This window comes from Leucopleurus acutus, assembly GCF_964270905.1.
Source record: "Leucopleurus acutus genome assembly, chromosome: 11".
Classification (NCBI taxonomy): Eukaryota; Metazoa; Chordata; class Mammalia; order Artiodactyla; family Delphinidae; genus Leucopleurus; species Leucopleurus acutus.
In genome coordinates this window covers 103631929-103652591 of record NC_139152.1, presented here as the reverse complement: position 1 = coordinate 103652591, position 20663 = coordinate 103631929, and the positions used below count along the sequence as shown (strand labels likewise).

At 60.5% G+C, this 20663-nt stretch overlaps 3 protein-coding genes across 4 annotated transcripts; 1 reads left to right on the top strand and 2 right to left on the bottom strand.

Moving 5' to 3' along the window:
• The first annotated feature begins 33 nt into the window (after positions 1-33).
• On the top strand, positions 34-4928 carry LMF2 (lipase maturation factor 2). 2 transcript variants are annotated; one of them, XM_082850384.1, is made up of 14 exons: positions 34-170; positions 730-983; positions 1135-1163; positions 1306-1520; positions 1595-1773; positions 2252-2393; positions 2546-2671; positions 2800-2905; positions 2978-3074; positions 3157-3339; positions 3476-3644; positions 3803-3914; positions 3986-4082; positions 4160-4928. In XM_082850384.1, the coding sequence occupies exons 1-14, from the start codon at positions 77-79 to the stop codon at positions 4448-4450; spliced, it is 2094 nt and encodes a 697-aa protein (XP_082706510.1). In that variant the 5' UTR covers positions 34-76; the 3' UTR covers positions 4451-4928. The 2 variants fall into 2 exon arrangements, with proteins under 2 accessions (XP_082706510.1, XP_082706509.1); XM_082850383.1 differs by having other exon boundaries at positions 3473-3644.
• Positions 4929-13732: 8804 nt separating this feature from the next.
• On the bottom strand, positions 13733-16038 carry MIOX (myo-inositol oxygenase; the record flags this gene model as incomplete). The annotated part of the gene is given in 11 exon segments (XM_082850373.1): positions 13733-13841; positions 13918-14030; positions 14175-14224; positions 14313-14380; positions 14458-14567; positions 14696-14763; positions 14889-15051; positions 15128-15208; positions 15402-15482; positions 15908-15945; positions 15948-16038. Coding segments are annotated over 11 exon segments (972 nt in total).
• A 3150-nt stretch (positions 16039-19188) lies between these two features.
• On the bottom strand, positions 19189-20320 carry ADM2 (adrenomedullin 2; the record flags this gene model as incomplete). The annotated part of the gene is made up of 2 exons (XM_082849784.1): positions 20084-20320; positions 19189-19507 (listed from the first exon to the last, which is right to left on the bottom strand). Exons 1-2 carry the CDS (start codon positions 20191-20193, stop codon positions 19189-19191), a joined length of 429 nt encoding a protein of 142 aa, XP_082705910.1. The 5' UTR covers positions 20194-20320.
• Positions 20321-20663: the final 343 nt, after the last annotated feature.

The following is a 20663-nucleotide window of genomic DNA, read 5'->3' as shown; positions in this document are numbered from 1 at the left end:
GCAGCTGCCGCCGGCTGGGCGGGGCGGACTGGACCGGACCCTGGGATCCAGTCCATCCCGCAGCAGCGTAGCGGATATGGCTGGCTCCCGGCTCCCGCGGCAGCTCTTTCTCCAGGGCGTGGCCGCCGTCTTCATGTTCGCCTTCGCTTCCCTCTACATGCAGATCCCGGGTGAGGGCGCCGAAGGCGGACCCCCCCCCACCAACCCGCGCCCTGTGACCCCTCATCTCCCCACCCGACACTCCGCTGCCTGGGGGCGGGAGTGAGGTCCAGGCCTTGATGCACGGGGTGGGGGGCTGCGGTTTGTGTCCTGCGGGCCGCGGGGGTGTGGGCAGTGGGAAGGCGTGCAAGGGTCCATTTTCAGTAGGGTTCTGGGTTCTGACCTGGGTCGGGGGAGGCAGAGCCCTGAGGGGGGTGGGCCCAGACCTGGTGGGCAGGTAAGAGAACAGGCTCTGGCGTGGAGGAAGGGGGAACAGGGCCCTGCCGGGTGGAAGATCCTGACCTGGGGGAGTCGGGTAGGCCTGGGGCCTGACCTGGGTGGGGGGGGTCTGGAGGGTCAGCAGGCCTTGACCTGTGAGCGGGTAGAGTCAGCAGGTCCTGACCTAGATTTGGGGGGCGGGGGTCTGCAGGGCTTGACCTGGGGAGGCGGGCCTGAAGGCCCTGACTGGTGGGAGGAGTCAAGCCTTGGAGGGCAGTGTCCAGTGCCTGGCCCTGACGTGCCCTCTCACAGGCCTGTACGGCCCTGAGGGCATCCTGCCTGCACGGAGGACACTGCGGCCGCAGGGAAAGGGACGCTGGCCGCAGCTGTGGGAGACCCCAACGCTGCTGTGGGAGACTCCGCTACTGGGGCTGGACACAGCACAGGGCCTGGAGCTGCTGAGCCTGCTGGGCACCCTGCTGGCCCTGGGAGCCCTGCTGCTGCACCAGCTGCGCCACCTCCTCGTCTACCTGCTGCTCTGGGCTGCCTACCTGTCTGCCTACCAGGCAAGTGAGGGCTGCCTGCTGCCCCCTGCACCACTGGGACCCTTATCTCCAGCTCGCTCCAGGCCCATGTGCTCTCCACCCCACCCGTGCCTCTGCCTTGCCTGCCTTTGCAGACACACCCCCTGTTCCCTGACAGCCCTTCTCCCTGCAGGTGGGCCAGGTGTTTCTTTATTTCCAGTGGTGAGTGACTATTGGGTGTGGCGCTGCAGGAGGCTGGGTGGGTGGGATGGGGTGGGGTGTGTTTGTCTCTCCTGGGAGGACCCCCTTAGGGGGGCAGCCTTGATGGGGAGGAGGTCCTTTGTGCTATTTTTTCTCCCCACAGGGATTCCCTTCTGCTGGAGACTGGCTTCCTGGCCTTGCTGGTGGCCGCTCTGAGGCTGCCCCCGCGCCACAAGCAGGCCCAGGGCAGGCTGGCAGGGGTCCCGCCCCACGAGGACCTCCCCTTCTGGCTCGTGCGCTGGCTGCTCTTTCGCCTCATGTTTGCCTCGGGTGTGGTCAAGCTGACCAGCCGTTGCCCCGCGTGGTGGGGGCTCACCGGTGAGGTCCCTGTCTGGACGTGGGGCAGTCTTGGGGGCTCTGCCCAGCCCTGACCACCCGCCTGTCACCCGCAGCCCTCACCTACCACTTCGAGACTCAGTGCTTGCCCACGCCCGCCTCCTGGTTTGCCCACCATCTGCCCGTCTGGCTGCACAAGCTCGGCGTGGTGGCCACTTTCCTCATCGAGATTGCAGTGCCCCCTCTGTTCTTCGCTCCCGTTCGCCGCCTGCGCTTGGCTGCCTTCTACTCCCAGGTGGGTGGGGTCCTTAACCGTCAGGAAGCCAGGCAGGACGTGGCCTTCCTCTGCACTGCCCAGAGGGTCCCACTGGGGATGGGGTGTCTGCTGCCAGCAGTCAGAAAGGCCTCATGGGCAGAGGAGCGAGTCAGCCTGAGGTTGAAGGTATGCCTGTGGGGCGGGGCTGCAGCCTCGCTGGAGGATGTCCATCTTGGGTCAGCAGGGGAAGGTGGCGAAGGGCCGCCGCACGAGGCGTGCCGAGCTTGGGTTTTCTCCAGGTGGTGGTGGGGAGCCGTGGAAGTTGTGAGCCCAGGGGGAGGACAGGCGGAGTGGGAAAACAGAGGTCTGCGTGCGGTGACGAGGAGGGCACACGGGCCTGCAGGAGAGATCTAGGTGGGGCGGGGCGGGGGGGATGGTGCCGAGGGGCCTGGAAGTAGGCTCTGAAGGGCCCGGGAAGGGGGCGGCGCCTGCAAGCTCTGAGCCCAGCGCCCCCCAGGTCTTGCTGCAAGTCTTGATTATCGTCACTGGCAATTACAACTTCTTCAACTTGCTCACCCTGGTGCTCACCACTGCCCTCCTGGATGATGCACACCTGGCCGCCGTGCCTGGCAACAGCCGCCGCAAGAAGACGCCCACCTGTGAGTGTCAGCTGTCCCGGACGGACAGCCATCCTCACCCCTGCTGCCTGCCTGCCCCCCGCAAGTGACCCTGCTCTAGCTCTGCCCCAGCCCCCTGGCCGTAGACCCTCCAGCCCTGTTCCCGACCGACCCATGACCTCCTTGCCCTGCAGCCTGGCCCAAGGCCCTGCTGGCCCTGCTGCTGGAGCTGGCCGTCTATGGGCTGCTGGCCTGCGGCGTGGTGCACTGCTTTGGCCTGGAGGTGGACTGGAAGCAGCGCACTGTTCACTCCAAGACCAGTGAGTGCCAGCTGGGGGCTCAGAGGGCAGAGGCTGGGCCATTCCTCCTCATGCCCCCTTCCTTCCTTCCACAGCCTTCGCCTTCCACCAGTTCTCCCATCCCTCCTCACGCCCCCTTCCTTCCACAGCCTTCACCTTCCACCAGTTCTCCCAGTGGCTGAAGATGGTGACCCTACCCACCATGTGGCTGGGTGCAGCCTCCCTTGCCTGGGAACTGCTGACCGCCCTCTGGAGGTACATGGTCTAAGGGGGTGGGTAGGGCTGTGCAGAGCAGGCCTGACTGCGCTTCGGTCCCCTGCCCCCCAGGTGGACCCAAGTGCGAGGGTGGCTGCCGAAGTTCTGTGCTGCAGTCCAGCTGTCCATCTTCGGCACTGCCACGGTGGCCCTGTTCACGATCAGCCTGGTGAGTAGTCCCTTGCGGCCGGGATAGGGGGTCGGGAGAGGGCTGGAAGGTCATTGCTGAGCCTCTGCCTACCTGTGTCTAGGTGCCGTACTCCTACATGGAGCCCTCGACCCATGGGCGCCTCTGGACTGGGGCCCACCGCCTGTTTGGCACCGTGGAGCACCTGCAGCTGGCCCACTCCTATGGCCTCTTCCGCCGGATGACTGGTCTGGGTGGACGGCCCGAGGTGGTGCTCGAGGGCAGCTATGACGGGCACCACTGGACGGTGAGAGCTCCCTGGGGCCGCTGTCTGGGGCACCTGGCGGGCTCCATGGGGCTGGGGAGCCCACTGGCGTGGCGTTGGGGGGAAGAGCCGGGAACCAGGTCCTGCTGACAATGCTAAACCTCACTCTGCCCAGCAGGAAATCGAGTTCATGTACAAGCCCGGTAACGTGAGCCGGGCGCCCCCCATTGTGGTGCCCCACCAGCCGCGCCTCGATTGGCAGATGTGGTTCGCGGCCCTGGGCCCGCACACGCACAGTCCCTGGTTCACAAGCCTGGTCCTCCGCCTGCTGCAGGGCAAAGAGCCAGGTGAGGCTGGGCCGTGGGGGGAACCTGTAGGGAGGTCTGGGGGGACCTGCGGGGGCAGGGCTGCTGGAGGTGTCGCCGGGAGGGGCGGGGCCAGGTGGGGGCTGGGGGGCGGGGCCGCGGGGAGGGCCCGGGCTGAGCGAGCTCCCCGCCCCTCGCAGTGATCCGCCTCATCCAGAACCACGCGCCCAGGTACCCCTTCCACAAGCAGCCGCCCACTTACGTGCGAGCCCAGCGCTACAAGTACTGGTTCTCGAAGCCCGGGGAGCAGGGGTAAGGCCGGGCGCCAGGCGGGGTGCGGGGCCTGCGCGCTGGCGCCGCCTAAGTGCCCCGTGCTGTTGCAGCCGGTGGTGGCGACGCCAGTGGGTGGAGGAATTTTTCCCGTCCGTGTCCCTGGGGGACCCGACGCTGGACACGCTGCTCCACCAGTTTGGCCTTCAGGTGGGAAGGCGTCACCCAGCCTGGGGTGGGCGGCAGGGGTGGGCCCAGGCCTTACTCCACCCCCCCCCGCCCCCCAGGACAAGAGCCCGCCCCGGGCCCGCAGCTCCAGCAGCACCCTGGCTCAGGCGCTCCGCTGGATGCGGAAACAGCTGTCTGCCCTGGAGGCCCCTGCCCTGCTCTGGGGGCTCCTCGGAACCGTGGGGGCCATTAGGGTCATGCAGGCCCTACTGGGCCCCCAGTCCTCCCCTCGGGCCAAGGAGGAGAAGCACAGGCCAGCCCCCCCGGAGGACTCGGTGGCCGCCAGCAAACAAGCTTCCCCAGCCCCCGACGTAAGCAGCGGTTCCCAGACCCCTCGGCGGAAAAAGTAGCCCCATTCTGTCAGCCACACGTCCGGAGAGGGTCAGGGTCCCGGCTCGTCTCTGGCCTTCTGCATCAGGGTGTGGCCCAGCCACCGTGCCTTAGCCAGCTGCCACGCAGACGCAGGTTGGAGTGCTGCCCTGTGGGGCAGGCGCTGGCTGCCCTTTTGCTTCGAGGGCCCACTCGTCCACCCACGCTAACCACGTCCCATCCCAGGGCATTCTCTGGCCTGATGGATGGCCCAGGAGGCCCGTGTGTGACTTGGCCCAGGGTCCTTCCCAGGACATTGTAATCAGGGCTGTGGGAGGTCCTTCCCTTTTGCTCCCACCGTAGGGGTCCGAGCCTGATGCCGCTGACGCGAGCTCCTGCATAGGAAGGGATGAGGCTGCCCTGCTGCGGGAGAGGAGGAAAGACGACCCTGAGGTCACCTCCACAGCAGCCTGTCCTGTCATTTGGATCCGTGAATGAATAAAGGCAGTTCGTGTTTGATCCTGCGCCTGCCATTTCCTTCCCACTGGGGAGCCTGAGGGCAGTGGGCCGTCCCTGCCCTTGACAGTGGACACGGGCCAGATACTGTCCGGCTGATCGCTGACCAGTCTTCCTGGGCGCCTTTGCTGTGCAGTCCTCAACATTCTCGTTTATAAAATGGACGCAAGTGTGTGAGCTGGTGCTGCCTGAGGCCCTGAGCCTCAGTGCTGCACAGCCTGGCCAGCCTGTCAGCTCTACATGTCAAGGCCGCGAGGTTGGTGCTGGAATGTGGGGGCCTGAAACCATCTTGAGGGCTGGAGGATTCACAGAACGCAGCCCCTTCCCACTCTCCTGCTCCTGCTTCCTCATCTCAGGGCAGAACTGAAGGGTCAGCACACTGGCCCTTGCCTAGGCAGGGGTGGAGGAGACATGGGGGAGGGAACTCGTCAGGCCCGTGACAACGGAATGGGGCGTGGGTTGGGAGAGCAAGGAGGAACAGAGGCCCTGGACCGGGGGCGGAAGAGGGAGGATGCGTATGACCGCCTGTGTTCTGACCACTTCCTGGGAGCAGCAGATGAAGGCACTGTCCAGGTTTTGGTTTGGAGATCGGTTGTCAATCAGGAAGTCACTGCCTCCCCTGTGTCTGGCTCTGCCCTCAGCCCCTACCCCTCATGCTCTCACCTCACAGACCCCTGGAGAGCCCCCCAGTGTGCCCAACCCCTCCCCCCAAGTCACTGAGCCCCCCCGACTGACCCAGGTAGACAGTGCTCCACGCTCAGCCCGTGCCCACTGTCACACACGGCTCAAGGGGACCTGTGACCTGAGCCTTCGGATGCTCCTAGACACAATTAAATGGCCTGTAAGTTGACCTTCGGCTTAAGACGGTGCGTAACAGCCCGCGGACTTCCCTGGTGGTCAGATAGTTGAGAATCCGCCTTCCAACGCAGGGGGTTCGGGTTCAAGCCCTGGTCCGGACACTAAGATCCCACATGCCACGGGGCAACTAAGCCCGCACACCGCAACTAGAGAGCCTGCACGCCACGGCAAAAGATCCCGCATGCCGAAGTAAGACCCGACAGAGCCGTAAACGAGTATTTTTGAAAACGAGCAAAAATCAACGCAATAGAAAGCAATAAAGAAAACAAAACAAAACAAAGACAGTACAGTTGGCCCTCCGTCTCCTCAACTTCCGCATCCACGGACTCAGCCACCCTCAGGTTGAAAATAATCGAAAAAATTCCGGAAAGCTCCAGAGCACAGAACTTGAATTGGCTGCACAATCAACAACTATTTACATAGCATTTCCCTTGTATTAGGTATTATAAGTAATCTAAAGACTATTTAGAGTGTATGGAGGATGTGTGTAGGTTTACGCAAACACTGCACCATTTTATGTAAGGGAATTGAGCATCCGTGGATTTTGGTATCTGGGGGGATTCCTGGAACCAATCCCCCTTGGATACGGAGGGACAGCTGTAATATAACAGTTTCAACTATATATATATTTAAACTGTAATATATTTAAAATTTAAAAATCTGTTCTTTAGGCTTTTAAGCTCAGTGTATGAATGTCTTTTGGATGGGGTGGGGGAGGTGTTTTGTTTTCCATAACAGCTTTGAGATGTAATTCACGTGCCATACAACTCACCCACTTCAAGGACACAGTTCAGTGGCTTTCAGTAGATTCCGACTTGTGCATCAATCACCACAGTCAATTTTAAAACCTTTTAATCATCTCAAGAAGGAACCCTGTTCTGCCTAGCTGGCGTCTTCCAACCCCTCCTTCCCATGACCTCAGCAACCACTGATCTACTTTTTGTCTTCGTGGAGTTAGCTATTCTGGACACCATGTAAATAGAGTCATACAATTTGTGCCCTTATATGTCTGGCTTCTTTCACGTAGCATAATATTTTCAAGGTATATCTGTGCAGTAGCCTGTGTCAGAACTTCATTCCTTTTTATGGCTGAATAATATTCCATTGTATGTTTATGCCACATTTTGTCCATTGATCCATCACTAGACATTTGGGTTATTCTCACATTTCGGCTGTTGTGAATAATGTTGCTGTGAACGTGGGTGCACAAGTATCTGTTTGAGTCCCTGCTTTCAGTTCTTTTGGGTGTATACCTAGAAGTAGAATTGCAGGATCACGTGGCAATTTTATGGTTCACTTTTTGAGGAGCCACCAACCTTTTTCACAGCGGCTGCATCTTTTAAATTTTACATTCCCTCTGGCAGTGTACCAAGGTTCCCGTTTCTTCACATCCTCACTAACACTAGTTATTTTCCCATTTTTGATAAAAGCCGTCCTCATGGGTAAGAAATAGTATCTCAAAGTGATTTGTTTTTGTTTTTTTTTTGTCTTCTTTATTTTTGGCTGCGTTGGGTCTTCGTTGCTGCGTGCGGGCTTTCTCTAGTTGCGGCGAGCGGGGGCTACTCTTCGTTGTGGTGCACGGGCTTCTCGTTGCGGTGGCCTCTCTTGTTGCCGAGTGCGGGCTGTAGGCACGTGGGCTTCAGTAGTTGTGGCACATGGGCTCAGTAGTTGTGGCTCACGGGCTGTATAACACAGGCTCAGTAGTTGTGGTGCACGGGCTTAGTTGCTCCGCGGCATGTGGGATCTTCCTGGACCAGGGCTCGAACCCGTGTCCCCTGCATTGGCAGGTGGATTCTTAACCACTGCACCACCAGGGAAGCCCTCAAAGTGGTTTTGATTTGCATTTGCCCAATGGCTAATGACGTTGAGCATATTTTCATGTGCTTATTGGCCACTTGTGTATCTCCTTTGGAGAACTGTCTATCCAAGTCCTTTGGCCCCCACCCCTTTTCTTTTTTGGCCTCGCCATGTGGTGCGCTGGATCATTATTCCCAGATCAGGGATCAAAGCCACTCCCCCTGCAGTGGAATTGTGGCGTTTTAACCACTGGACTGCCAGGGGAGTCCCTCACACTGTTTTGATTACTGTAGGTTTATAGTGAGTTTTGAAATTGGGCAGTGTGAGTCCTTCAGCTTTATTGTTTTTCAAGATTTTTTTGGTATTTGGGATCCCTTGAAATTTTAGAATGGATGTTTTTATTTCTGCAAAAAAAAAAGTGCCATTGGAATTTTGATAGAGATTGCATGGAATCTGTAGATCACTTTGATAGTAGTTTGACCCTTAAACAGCGCTGAGGTTAGGAACACCAACACTAACCAATCGAAAATCCGAGGATAACCTCACAGTTTGCCGTCCATATCCGAGGTTCCAAATCCACAGGTTCAACCTACCGAGGGTCATGTGGTGCTATAATATGTATTTAGTGAAAAAAAAATCCACATACCAGTGGACCGTGCAGCTCAGGCCGGAGTTGTTCGAGGGTTAACTGTATTGTCTTCTTAACAGTAGTGAGTCTCCCAATCCATGTACTTTCATCTTCTCTCTTCTATTTAACTCTAGCAGGTTTTAGCAACAACTCTGAAGGGTTCCATTTATAAATTTTAAATGCCTAAAATATTCTAAGTGCTTTATAAATTTAATTTATTTTCTAACTGTTCAGTCATCTGACGCAACACAATCTTCCCAAGCTTCAAAAAAACCCCATAAATGAATAAACATACAAATGCAATGAGCCAGTAATTCACGTGAACTTCCCTTTACCAAGAGTAAACTTACTGAGATTGACCAGAGGCAAAACCTTACCATAGCCTGGCCTGGTGAGGACACACAGTGCCGGGTCCCAGGGCTGACTCCGGAGTCCAGTGGGGCTGGGATGTGGGCCCCATGGCTCCTGGGCGAGCACCAAGTTTCTCCCCTTCTTGGCTTCCAAAAGGAAAGGTGGGAGAGGAAGTGCAGCCCAGCCTCCCACCCAGACTCGTGGAAAGGCAGAGCCTCCGTCCACAGGAAGAGTTCCGACACCCACCCCCTTGGGTACCCAGGCCCCTGATGAGTCCATCTTTCTGATTCACACTCCCTCCCCACACCCACACAACGTTCCACTAACGCAAGGCAGCCACTCTACATCTCACTCGAAACCCCTCGCTCATGCCAGGTGGGGAGGCACCCACATCACTTCCAGGCTCCAGCTGGACACCCACCTATGAGCTCAGTACAGTCGCATCTCGAAATTCTACATCTCACATCTCATTGAACGGTGAAGTTAGCCTCCAGAAGATGTTTGAAGGACAGCAAGGAAAAAATACAGCTTGTGCTTGGTCCTGCAACAATCACGAGGCAGGGCTGGTGGGGCCTCCACGCCCACCGTCTTGAGGCAGCTGAGCCCTCGGGCCCGTCTGCAGAGGGCGCTGCCGTCTTCCACTAAGCTGGCTGCTGGACTCAGCACTGCACCTCTATGGGTCTCCAGGAGCTTGTTCCCAGTCCTCCTGGCCTCTCAGCCCTGCACCAGCAGCCCTTTCCCAGTGGAGGTCAGCCCTGGTCACGCCCCTCAGCCTTCTGCTCATTCTGCTGCCGAGGTGCTCAGAAGGGCCACGTGGCTGGCCTTGCCCAGCTCAGAGGGCTGTCTGTGGGAGGAAGCGCTGCTTCCTTGAGAAGTGCATTCCACATGCAGCATCACCCGGTCACTGGGGCAGGCAGCAGCAGCTTCTCCAGGGGTCGCGGGTGCAGGAGTGAGAGCCACGTGCGCCAGATGGCTCCCAGACACAGGGCATTTTCCACAGCCCGACTCCCAGCGGCGCCGTCTCCAAGCTGGCACCATGGCTGGGGCTTCGACTGGGGGCTCACCATTCCATCAGACTGCTGATTTGGGGTCGTGGGGTGTGAGTGGTAGTTTCTTGGGGGTTACTGCAGTTTGGAATCTGAAACCTTACCAGTGAGCTTTCTGTCCTCTCCCACGTGAAAATCCATGTGTGCCTCTTGCACTCTGAATGGATATTTTTACTCAGGTGTGATTTTGGTGGGTCACATATTGGTCATTTGGAAAATCTTGGCTCAGTGAGTTATGCAAATCTTCCAGATGTTGACACATTCCATCGTACAGTCTAAAAAAATCACACTCATTAATTTCACCATCCACCTTATCAGACAAATCTTTAAGTATGAGGAAGCTGTCAAGTTCACGGTGGTGGACACAAGTTTTCCCAAATCCCAATTGTTTCTTGAAAGCTAAATGTTATCATTGGCAATAAACGCTGTCATCGTTTTCCTTTGTCCATTTTTTTAAACAATAAATTTATTTACTTATTTATTTTTGGCTGTGTTGGGTCTTCATTGTTGCGCGGGGGCTACTCTTCAGTGCGGCACGCGGGCTTCAGTAGTTGTGGCTCACGGGCTTAGTTGCTCCACAGCATGTGGGATCTTCCCGGACCAGGGCTCAGAACCCATGTCCCCCGCGTTGGCAGGTGGATTCTTAACCACTGCGCCACCAGGGAAGCCCTCAGTTTGTCCATTTTTGAGGAAATGATCACCAAATCCCCAAGGCTGAGTGACTCGGGTGTGTTTGTCAGTTGTTCTCCCGAGTGAGACTGACCCGCTGAGCTGGCAGCTGGGGCCACACCTGCTCTCCCTAGGCAGCCGTCCTGCTGTTGCCCGCACAGAACTTCCTGTCCCCCCCCCAGCTTAAAAAAGAGCTGCACTCAAGGGGGAGACTTAACAGTATCAATAGCTTTTACTACTTCATCAAAGACATTCTTGGGAATTCCCTGGCCGTCCAGTGGTTAGGACTCAGCATTTTCACTGCCGAGGGCCTGGGTTCAATCCCTGGTTGGGGAACTAAGATCCCGCAAGCCACATGGCGCGCCGCCCAAAAGATAAAGAAAGATATTCTTAAGTAAAACTTACCTTTTTTTAAACTGCAAGAGTGAGGACTAGACGGACAGGGCCACGACCGTTGCCCCCATTGTGACATTCTGTCACCATGGGAATGTGGGCTCAGTGAAAAGGCAATGACGTCTCTGGGTGAAAATAGCAGTGACCTCACAGGCCCCTGACAGCCTAGAGTTTCGGGGACCGCCAGGCAGCTGCCTACCAAGCCCTAAGGGCTGCGGTCTGGGTATAGCCACAGACTGTTTCTCTTTCAGTCCAGGCTTGAGCCTGAAATGTAGGGGTTTGAACTTACTGTTGTATTTTCTTAGGCCATCAGTGCCCTTGGAAGCAGCCACCTTCCTCTATGGTCACAGTCCCCTCGGCCTGGCCAGAGTAACAAGGCCATAATCAGCCGCTACGTGGCTAGTTAGAAGGGTGCTGGAAGGCCTGACCCAGGCCGTGGGAGTCGGCGGGCTGCAGGAGGGGCGGGTGCAGTGAGGCAGCGGTCCGGTGACAGAAAGCAGAGCAGGCTGGAGGGAGGGCCAAGCCCCTCCTCCTCTCTGCGGGCTCCTCAGCTGCCCCAGTGCCCTGAGGCTCCCAGCGGGGCCCTGGTAGACAGAAATACGGGAGCCCTGGCCCCCGCTGCCCTTCCCCCACGCTGGGGCCTTTTTGGAGATGGCCAGGTTAGGGTCTGCAGGGCCACAGAGAGGCCTGGGGACCCAGGAGCAGGGGCAAAGGTGGCCACTCCTGCTCTGCACTGGGGAGGCTCCCCCGGGGGGTTTCAGGTCCCAGAGGGGCATCTGTCCAACATCCCCCTGCCCAGCTCTGGGGCTCATGCTTCTCTTCCCCACCCCAGCCTCTTCCCTGCTCCCAGGAAGGCTGAGAGGCCCCGTTGCCCACACCCAGTCCAGGCTCAGAGCCCCCTGCACCCCACAAGCAACTCTAGGGAGGGACCCCCTTGGCACCCTGCACCTGCCCTGCCTGAGCTCAAAGGCTGAGAGGGGGCCGCGGCTGGGAAGGCTGCCCAGGGACGGTGCGAGGGAGCCCAGGGCAGGCAGGAATTCTCCAGAAGGAAGCACAGCGAGTGGAGGAGAGCTTGGGCAAAGCCTCTTGACGCACTCGAGCCCGTCCTCTCCTGACACCAGCGCACAGAGGGGCTGGGGTACACAGGGAGGGCCTGGGTGGGGTTTGAGCGGAACGGGAGGGTCTGACCGTGCAGCAGCCTGGACAAGGCAGGGGGGGCAGCGGGCAGTGCCACCTTTCGTGGCTACAACCAGTGGACATTCAAGAAGTGACTGGGTCTTCAGCCCCAGCACGTGGATTTGTAATACCACCTCCCACTCAGCAAAATCAAGGCTCCCTGGAGAAAAGGCCAATTCTACGTCTAGGGCAGCCTCTGTGGTAAACTGGAAAACGGGCCCAAAGATGTCCACATCCGATCCCTGGAACTTGTGAGTGTAACCTTACTTGGAAAAAGCATCTTGCAGATATAATTATGGACGTTGAGATGAGGAGGTCATCCTGGATAGTCTGGGTGGGCACTAAATACCATCACAGGTGTCTTTATAAGAGGGGCAGAGGGAGACAGACACACAGAAACGGAGCTGCGTGGAGACAGAGAAGAGACAGCCATCCACCAGCCAGGGTGCGCTGGTGTCACCTGAGGCTGGATCTTCCCGGAGCCTCCGGCGGGGGCACTGCTGACACATTGATCTCAGGCTTCTGGCTTCCTTCCAGCACTTGAGAGAATAAACTTCTGTTGTTTTAAGTCACCAAGCTTGTGATAATTTGTTACAGCAGACACAGGAAACAGTCGGGCGTCTTGTTACACCAGACGCGGCAAGACATCCCAGAGACCCTTGCGATGGTCAGAAGCAGCCAGGGGCCCACAGGAAAGACCCTCCCCAACCCTGTCTGAGCACCAGTAAGAATAACTCACTGAGGCGCAAATATGCTGAAATCTACGCGTTCTTGATTCAAAAACAGACAACTTGATCATGTTTGAAGGATGCTAGGGAACCAGCTCTTGCAGAACGGTAAATTAGGAGAGAGACAGGAGCATTTACTTGCCTTTCCTCCATAAACAGGAACCAGACAGCACCAGGGGAGCTGCTCTTCACTGGGGGCTCTACCAGGTGAGTGAGGATGGAACTGGAGCCTTGCTGTTCTCACTGTATCCGGTGGAGGGTGTTCTTAGACCTGAACTGCCGCACAGCAGCTTCTGACAACACGGGAAACAGCGGGGCTTCCTGATAAAGCACAGCCCCCGCCTCTAGGGCACCCCTGCCCTCAACAAGTCAAACTGAATCTGACTAAGCCTCTAAATTTATTTACCAGTTAGCAAGAAAGACCGAGGAAAGTCTACTGATAGATACCATGGGGACGCAGCCAGCAAATCCCAACAGGAAGTCCCTAGACACATGAGCCACTTTCTTAAAGGAATAAACCGCTAGGAGAGGGAAGGCTGACGCTGAACTGCAGCATGAGGGGTGCACACTTGGGGGACGAAACCACAAGGAAAAGAAGGTGATTGTCGGCCAAGGTGAGGGCTGCACCCTGGGGCCCACGGAGGGTTTCTTGGCGTGTTTTCGTGGGTCGTGTTCATGGCAGTTAACCTGAGCATTTATCATGATGTTTCCTGTAGTGCGTTCTTCTAGCTATCAGGTATTTTGTATTGTCTTCTTTAAGGGGACTGAGCCCAGAGGACTCAGTGGCTGTTTTCAGAATGTGGAGGTGGGCAGGGTGATCCCAGGTTCTGACGCCAGAGCTGGAGGACGAGCAAGATGCTTATGGCGGCAGAAATGGCCGGGCACGCGTGTCCACGAGATCGCGGACTTGCCTGTCCCGCCCCCCGCCCCCCCAAGTGACTGCCCTGCCACAACACGCCTCGGTCTCAGTGAGGGTTTGAGGGTCAGACTCACGAGCTGCTTCAAAGTCTTTATTGCAACCAGGGAGAGGGGCCAACGGGGCAGGGAATGCAGGTGGGTATGTGGGGTCCCCTAGAAAGGCCAGGGTGGGTCGTCACTGTGCCTGACAGTGGCTGTCACCCCAGGGCACCCAGCTGGGTGTGGGCAGGGTGGGCAGGCCGGTCACCAGTGGAGGACACCGGGGCAGTACTTGTCAATGAGCCCCTGGTAGTAGGGCCGCAGCTTGTCCACATCTGGCAGGTCAGAGCTCTTGGTGTAGAGATCGAACTTGCTGCAGCGCAGAGGGACAGTGCCTCATGAAGCCCCGGGTCCCCTCCCCCGCCTCCCCCCCACGGGCACGACCATACTTGAACTCCTGCACCCAGGGCAGCATGGCCAAGTCCTGCTCGTCGCACAGCTGCTGGTAGTCGCCGCCCGTGTGCCACGGGTAGAAGGAGTGGAACCGGACGATGTAGAAGGCCTGGGGCAGGAGGAACCACACCCCACGCTCCAGGCTGGGCTGGACTGGGCTGCACTGGGATGAACTGGACTAGGCTGGGCCAGGCTGGGCTGGACTGGGCTAGGCTGGGCGGGGTTCTTGGTTTGGTTCCTCCCCCACACCTACCTCCGGTGGGAGGGAGAATTTGTTGAACTTCATCATCTGGTACATGTACTCTGGGGGAGAGAGGGTGTCACCACCAGGCACCCAGAGGCGTGGCCCCCCACCGCAGTCCCCACTGTTGCTGTCTCTAACTGGCCTCACCGTCATGGCCCCAGGACATGAGGACGTTCTCGAGCCCACAGTGGGGCTGGTACATGCCAAGCTCTGTGCTGCAGGGAGAGACAGAGGGTGAGGGGGGCTCAGAAACACCCTGCAGAGGGGAGGGCCAATGGCGAGGGAAGCATACCTGTACAGAGGGTCCTGGAGGTCAGGGTTGTCCTGGAAGGTAGAGTCCCAGAAAAGCACAGAGCTTTGGGGACGGCAGCCAACTGGGAAGGTGTCTCCAACGACTGCCCACTGGGGAGGGACAGGCAACGGTGGGTGGGCCTGACTGGCCTGCCCACCAAGTGGGTGTCCAGAGCAGAGCCCAGAGCCGAGGCTGCCCTGGGCCCCGCCCTGCCCACCCCCTCCACCCCTCTCCTCACCTGGGGCTCCCCTGCCAGAGCCAGGACCTTCCCCAGGTCATGCAGGAGCCCGGCGAGGTGGAACCAGTCTGGGGGAGAGAGAGGGGCAGGGCAGAGGGACAGCCTTGGGGCTGGGGTGGGGGGCAGGGCCTGCTGGGAGAGGGCCAGACCTCCACCCTCCCCCACCACCAGCCGGGGCGGGTGGGGAGCACACCCTTGTCGGGATGGGCCTTCCGGATGCCCTCGGCCGTCTGGAAGGCGTGGAAGGAGTTGGGGAAGTCCACGTCGGGGTCCGACTCGTCCACCAGCGCATCCAGCATGTCCACAGCCTCCATGACAGTCATTCTCTTATAGGAGAAGCTCCCAAACTGGGCATGCTGGGCAGTAAGGGAGAGGTCAGCGTAGCCCCAGGGTCGGCCCTCAGGGGGTTCGGGTTGGGAGTCTTCCAGCTACCTTCCTCCTGACGAAGTCCACGGTCTGCCACGTGTGCATAAGCTTGTAGGTGGTGAAGACACGGTCCAGGAGAGGGCCGGACTGCAAGGCAGAGGGTCAGCCAGGCAGCTCGCCAACCCCTGCCCGTCACACCCAGGGGGCCACTGCCTCCCAATCGCAGGCCTGACCCCGCGAGACGTGAACGGGGTATCCCCAGGGTGGCCCCTGGAGCTGTGCAAGGGGACAGGTGCTGCCCTTCCCAGGGGCGCAGTGAGGGGCGGCCGCAGGTGCTCACCGTGTAGTTTCGGAAGCTGCCCCTGTCTTTGGCCGCCTCTGGCCCCATATCAGGCCGGTAGACCAGGGAAGGGTCTGGGTCCTGGTTGGGTGGGGGAGTGAACCCATTTCACCACAATGCCAGCCCCGTGAGGGAGTGAGGACATCCCCAAGGGGGTAAGAGGCTGTCAGACGCAGTGGGCGCCCCAGGGCACAGCCCCTCCCAGCACAGGCGCGTGGGTGCTCCAGGCTCCTGGTGTCCTTATCTGCAGGGTGGATGCTGAGGATGCCTGCTTCCCCAGTGATGCACGGCTCTGGCAGCACCCCTCCCCGGCATCTCCTTCTCAAGACCTGGGTCCGCAGGGAGCCCAGGGGTTGGGCCGACGACCCTTGCCCCAGCTAGACCACGACAGGAAGGAGGGAGACCTTTGACCCAGATGAGCGGGCGGCAGAAACCCGCTGGGAGAGGGCATGGTGCTGCTGCCTCTTCCCCGGGGGAGCAGCCCGTGCGGGGTCCGGGGTACTCACCACAGCCACCTTCATCCTGAGAGGGGGCAGAGCTCCACAGGCCCGGGTGCCCGTATATATGCCCACAGGTTACATAAGTGACCGGACACCACCCAGCCCCTTGGCCTTGGCCCTCGGTAATGAGTGACCATCCACCCTCCTCCTGGCCTCTGAGAGTTAATGTGTCAGCACAGAAGCAGCCCCAGCGGGCCGGTCCCCCCCCCCACCCCACCGCCAGCCAACCTCAGCGTCCCTGGAGCAACTGACCTGCCTGGGGGGTCGAGGCTGCTCTGTAGCCAGACTCCCACTCCTGCTTCCCAAGCTTTAAACACCTCCATGCCCCAGGCGGTAGGCCCCTCCCAACACCCTATCATCCCCAGGCACCTGGGATTTGGGGCGGGGCGGGGCGGGGCTTATTTCAGAAAGTCATTTTGACACTTGTTAAAATGGGATAGAAGACTTTATTCACGTTTTCCTAGAAGGGAGAGGTCGGGCTCCACTCTGAACACAGAGTAAATCCCCAGCACAGTCAGCTGGGGATTTACAGCCACCAGGCAGGGAGGGGGCCTGGGGTGGGCAGGGGTCAGGAGGGAAGATAGCCAGAGGAGAGACATCAAGGGTGGGGGCGCTCTTGCTAAACCCCAGGATTGTCAAGGGTGTGATTCTTGCTAATACTGGGCGAGGCTGGAGCCTTGGGCTCACGTTTGGTCCAGGGGGTCTTTGTCAGGCTCTTGGGGTGAGGGGCTCCATCTCGAGTCAGGGCAGAGATGAATTCACAGCGCTGGTCATGCGCGGGCTGAGTTAGGCAGTGAGGACACAGCAGGGACCGCACCACCTGGAGCTGACGGTCCCGTCACTGGAAACAGGCCGGCGCTCTGGCGAAGGACGGGCACCGAGCGCCGTCAGGGTGCGTGGGACGGGAGAGGGCAGTGGGCGAGGTGCGAGGTGCTGGGCACTCCGCGAGGCGCCTCCTGCCCACGCTGAGAATCAACCAGGCCCCACTTAAAACGGCAAAGTGATCTCGGCCCGTGTGAGCCCATAGCGCCTCCAGCTTCCCAGGTGCACGTGCATCCCTCACGCACTTTTGAGGTTGGTGTCCTCTGCCTCCTCCTGCTGGAATCTCGGTCCCTGGGGGCGGGGGGCAGGGTTTATTCGCTGTTTCCACAAGTGCTCAGAAAATACTGGCTGCAAGGATGGGGAGGGGCCTGGGGAGGTGGGGTGGGGGCTGGAACCATGACCCCAAAGCAGGTGGTGGCTTGCAAGGATGGAGAGGGGCCTGGGGAGCTGGGATGGGGGCTGGAACCATGACCCCAAAGCAGGTGGTGGCTTGGACCAAGAGCAGGGACAAAGGGCCGGCCGGTGGATCCAGGTGAGGCCGGAGAGGGGCAGCGGGTGGGGGAGCTGGGGGGCTTGGGGGCTGCCACCAGGCCTCCAAGTGGGGTGTCAGATAGGCAGCCAGGACACGGTCTGGAGCTCAGGGGCCATGTGGACCACAGTGCGATGCTGTGCCCATGGCGGGCGACCCTAAGGAAAAACAGCCCAAGGCTCAGGCAGCACCTCGGCAAGGGCACCAGGTGGTGCAATCCTGGGGGCCTCCTGGCAGTCTGCGTTGCCACAAGGAGGGTGCAGTGTGGGGTGGTGTTCTGGCAGGGGGAGCATCCCGCGTGGAGAACCAGACCGCAAGGGACTTTACCCCAGGGCCGGGGCCAGGGAGGATCTGGGCCGAGCTGAGCTCCTGACTCTCCCTGACTCGGCCCTCCCGGAGCCCTCCTCTTCCTTACCCCCCAGTCCCCCTGGCCCTGTGCCATAGCCCACCCTCCCTGCCTGCTCTACACCCCTCGGTGGCCACAGGCTCCCAGCTCTGAGGCCCAGCCTGCCGCCCATCCAGCCCCCACGCACACACCTGTTCCAGCCTAACCCCCAACATCCACGCCTCCCCTGGGCTCAGGGCCTGGGCGCTCTCGGCTCCTCCCCCGGGGCCCCTGCTGTCCTCAGTTCATCTCCCCAGCGGGGCAGGGACCAGCCTGAACTATTCCCACGGGGCCCGGTGGAAGGAAGGGGAGCCCTGAGCTGGAAAAGCAAGCGCAAGGGTGGGAGGCCAGATGGCGCGTCCAGGGGCCTCCCGCCCTTAGGGGGCCCCCGGGGGTCTGAGGGGCAGGCCTGCCAGCGACCCAGGGTATGGGCTCTGTGGGTGGGCACTGCAGGGACCGCAGGCGCCTCCCTGATCTCTGGCTGCAGAGCTGGGATAAAGGCATGCTCTCTTCACGGGGTGGCTGAGAGGGTGACATGGCAAACATCGACAAATTAAGTGCTGTATGAACATTTGTTAAATAACGGAAACCACATTTCTGAACCCGTGAGGCATAGGGCGCCAGTACTACAGGACTAGCAAAAGGCTCTGGTGTCACAGCACTTAAAGCCCCTCCCCCTCCCCCGTGGCGGGTGGGGGGTGGGGGCAGACACACACCAAGAACTCCGCCCCCTGGCTGTGGACTTGTTCTTCAGATAACTTGAGGCCAGTCCCCTCCCCCAGGCTCCTGGCAAGCCTGCTCCAGCCTCCTGTTGTCCCCACGCCAGGCAGGATGGGGCTCAGGGAGCCCCTGTGGCCCGCGGGGCCCCAACCCCTGTTCGGCCATCCCTACCCACCTTGAGGTGGTGGTGCTTCCGCCTTAACTGAGAGATTTGGGCTGGGAGATTTGCCCCGCCCCACTCCCACCCTGCCCTAGGGAGTGGGAAGGGTGTTCTGCCCTGCTCTGCCCCAGAACCCCTGCACCCTTTCCCCAGCTGCCCTCAGGGCACCCAGGCAGGGAGTCTCCATCGTGACCTTGGGCCCAGCTGGAACAGGGCAGTCCAGCCTTAACCCTACCATGTCAGGACCAGCAGGGAAGAGGCCATGCTGGGCCACCTCTGGGCCCCTCCTCTCTCCTGCTTGCCCAGAGGTGGCCCAGGGTGTTCAGGTCCCTGGCATCTGCCCTACGTCCTTGGGCAGACCCTGTCCTCTAATGCTGCCAACCGCCTCCAAGTGTTACACTCCCCAGGGGCAGAGCCCCTGGGTGTTCAGGATCTGCTGGGTCCACACACGTGCACTGGCTTCTGTGTCCACAGTCATTCGAGGTTGGCTGCTGCAGAACCTGGTGGGGGGAGGGTGGGGCGGGGGTGTCCTCAGGGGCCTGCACCGCTGTTCCAGTGACTGCTCTTTGCAGGAGCTTCGGGGCTAGTTCTGGGCTGGGGGCTCAGCTGCAGCTCTGGGATTAGGGCGCGGCATCCCAGCTGGGACGGGCAGGGGTATGGCCTGCCGCGCCTCAGCCGTAGCTGTGCGGGCTGCTGGGGTCCACAGGGGCTGAGTCGTGTGGGCCGGCTGAGCCGATAAGCTGCCACAGGCGGTGGCTGAGGTTCTGCACCTGGCAGGTGCCCAGCACACAGCCCACACGCAGGAGCTGGGCTCGGGGCCTGCGGGGACCCAAGTGTCGGCGGGGGCCATTCCGGAGAGGCTGACCCATAGCAGGGGCCAGGCTGGCACTCCTCTGGGGCTGGAGGGCCTGGTGCAGCTTCCAGACCACAGGCCGGGCTGCAGGGTGCCGGGACTGCAAGCCACTGTAAGGAGTCCGGGCTGGGGGCTCCCTGCAGAGGGAGATGGAGGAAGTAAGCCCGGCGGGCCAGCCTTTCAGGGACCCATAAACCCACCCACTTTCCCTTCCACACAGGCCTGGGGTCACAGGCAGGGGAAGCCCACTGAGCTCAGGGCTCAGGGCCTGGCCCTCAGCCACTCGGTAGCCCATTTACCTGCTCCTCCCTGGGCAAGGGGCAGCCCTGGCCGCTGTGGGCCACTAAGCTCAGGACTCAGGTGACTCCCTCTCAGCCCTTCCCTTGGGGTGGGGGGAGGTGGGCGGGCCTGAGGCCCCTCCAGCCTCCCCTCCCACAGCTGACCTTTCCTTTTGAGGGGTCTGCTCTGCCAGTGTCGAGGAGTGGGCATGCCTTCGGAAGACAGGCAGAGAAAGAGGAACCTCTTGCCCTGCTGGGGGGTTGCTTAGGGCCTGGGGCTGGCCCTTGATCTAGGGGGTGGGCCCCAGCAGCAGGTGGGGGGTTTCCCCAACCAGGGGCTAGAGGAACTGGGGAGGGGTCGGGGTCGGAGGGAGGCCTCCCCCGAGCACCCTGGTTTCCTGCCCCGGCAGCCAGGGTGGTCTGAGACCTGCTCACCTGGGTCGCGCGGGCGGCCGGCTCCGGGCCAGGCCGAGGGACAGCGCGCCTGGGAGCTGCAGGTAGAGGAAGCTGATGCAACCGAGGGTGACCGTCAAGAGCCGGACCATGAGGGCGGGGCCGGAGGGGGCAGTGAGCCGGGCAGGTGTTGGGGGCGGCCCTCGGCTGAGCCACCGCTTCCGCCCGCACCTCGGGGCGCGCGGGCTGGCGCCGGTAGGTCGGCGAGGGTCTCCAACACAAAGCGACACGAAGTGGTGCGTGAACCTCCTCGGTCAGCTGGCGGTCGGGGCCCTGCTGGGGCCTGAGCCTCAACGCCTCGGGGCTAAATAGTCTTCCAGGGGGGCGGAGCCGGACGCGCCGGCGGGGCGGGGCGGGGCGGGGCGGGGTGCTCCCGAGAGAGGGCGGCGGCCGTAGGGAGCGCGGGCGGCTGGCCAGAGACCCCGGCAGGCCAGCCTCACCTCCGCCACCTTCTGGTGGGGGACACTGTCCCTGAGGCTGGAGCGGTAAAGAACTGGGTGCTGCGGCGTGCAATCGGCGGGGCTGTGTCCCTCCCACCACCTCTAGGTCCCTGGGCCTCGCC

Coding starts and splice junctions, on each gene's coding strand:
- LMF2 (XM_082850383.1), top strand. CDS start 77: ATGGCTGGCTCCCGGCTCCCGCGGCAGCTCTTTCTCCAGGGCGTGGCC. Junction 2,672..2,799: donor CACTGTTCACTCCAAGACCA/GTGAGTGCCAGC, acceptor TTCCTTCCACAG/CCTTCACCTTCCACCAGTTC. Junction 4,083..4,159: donor TCCACCAGTTTGGCCTTCAG/GTGGGAAGGCGT, acceptor CCCGCCCCCCAG/GACAAGAGCCCGCCCCGGGC.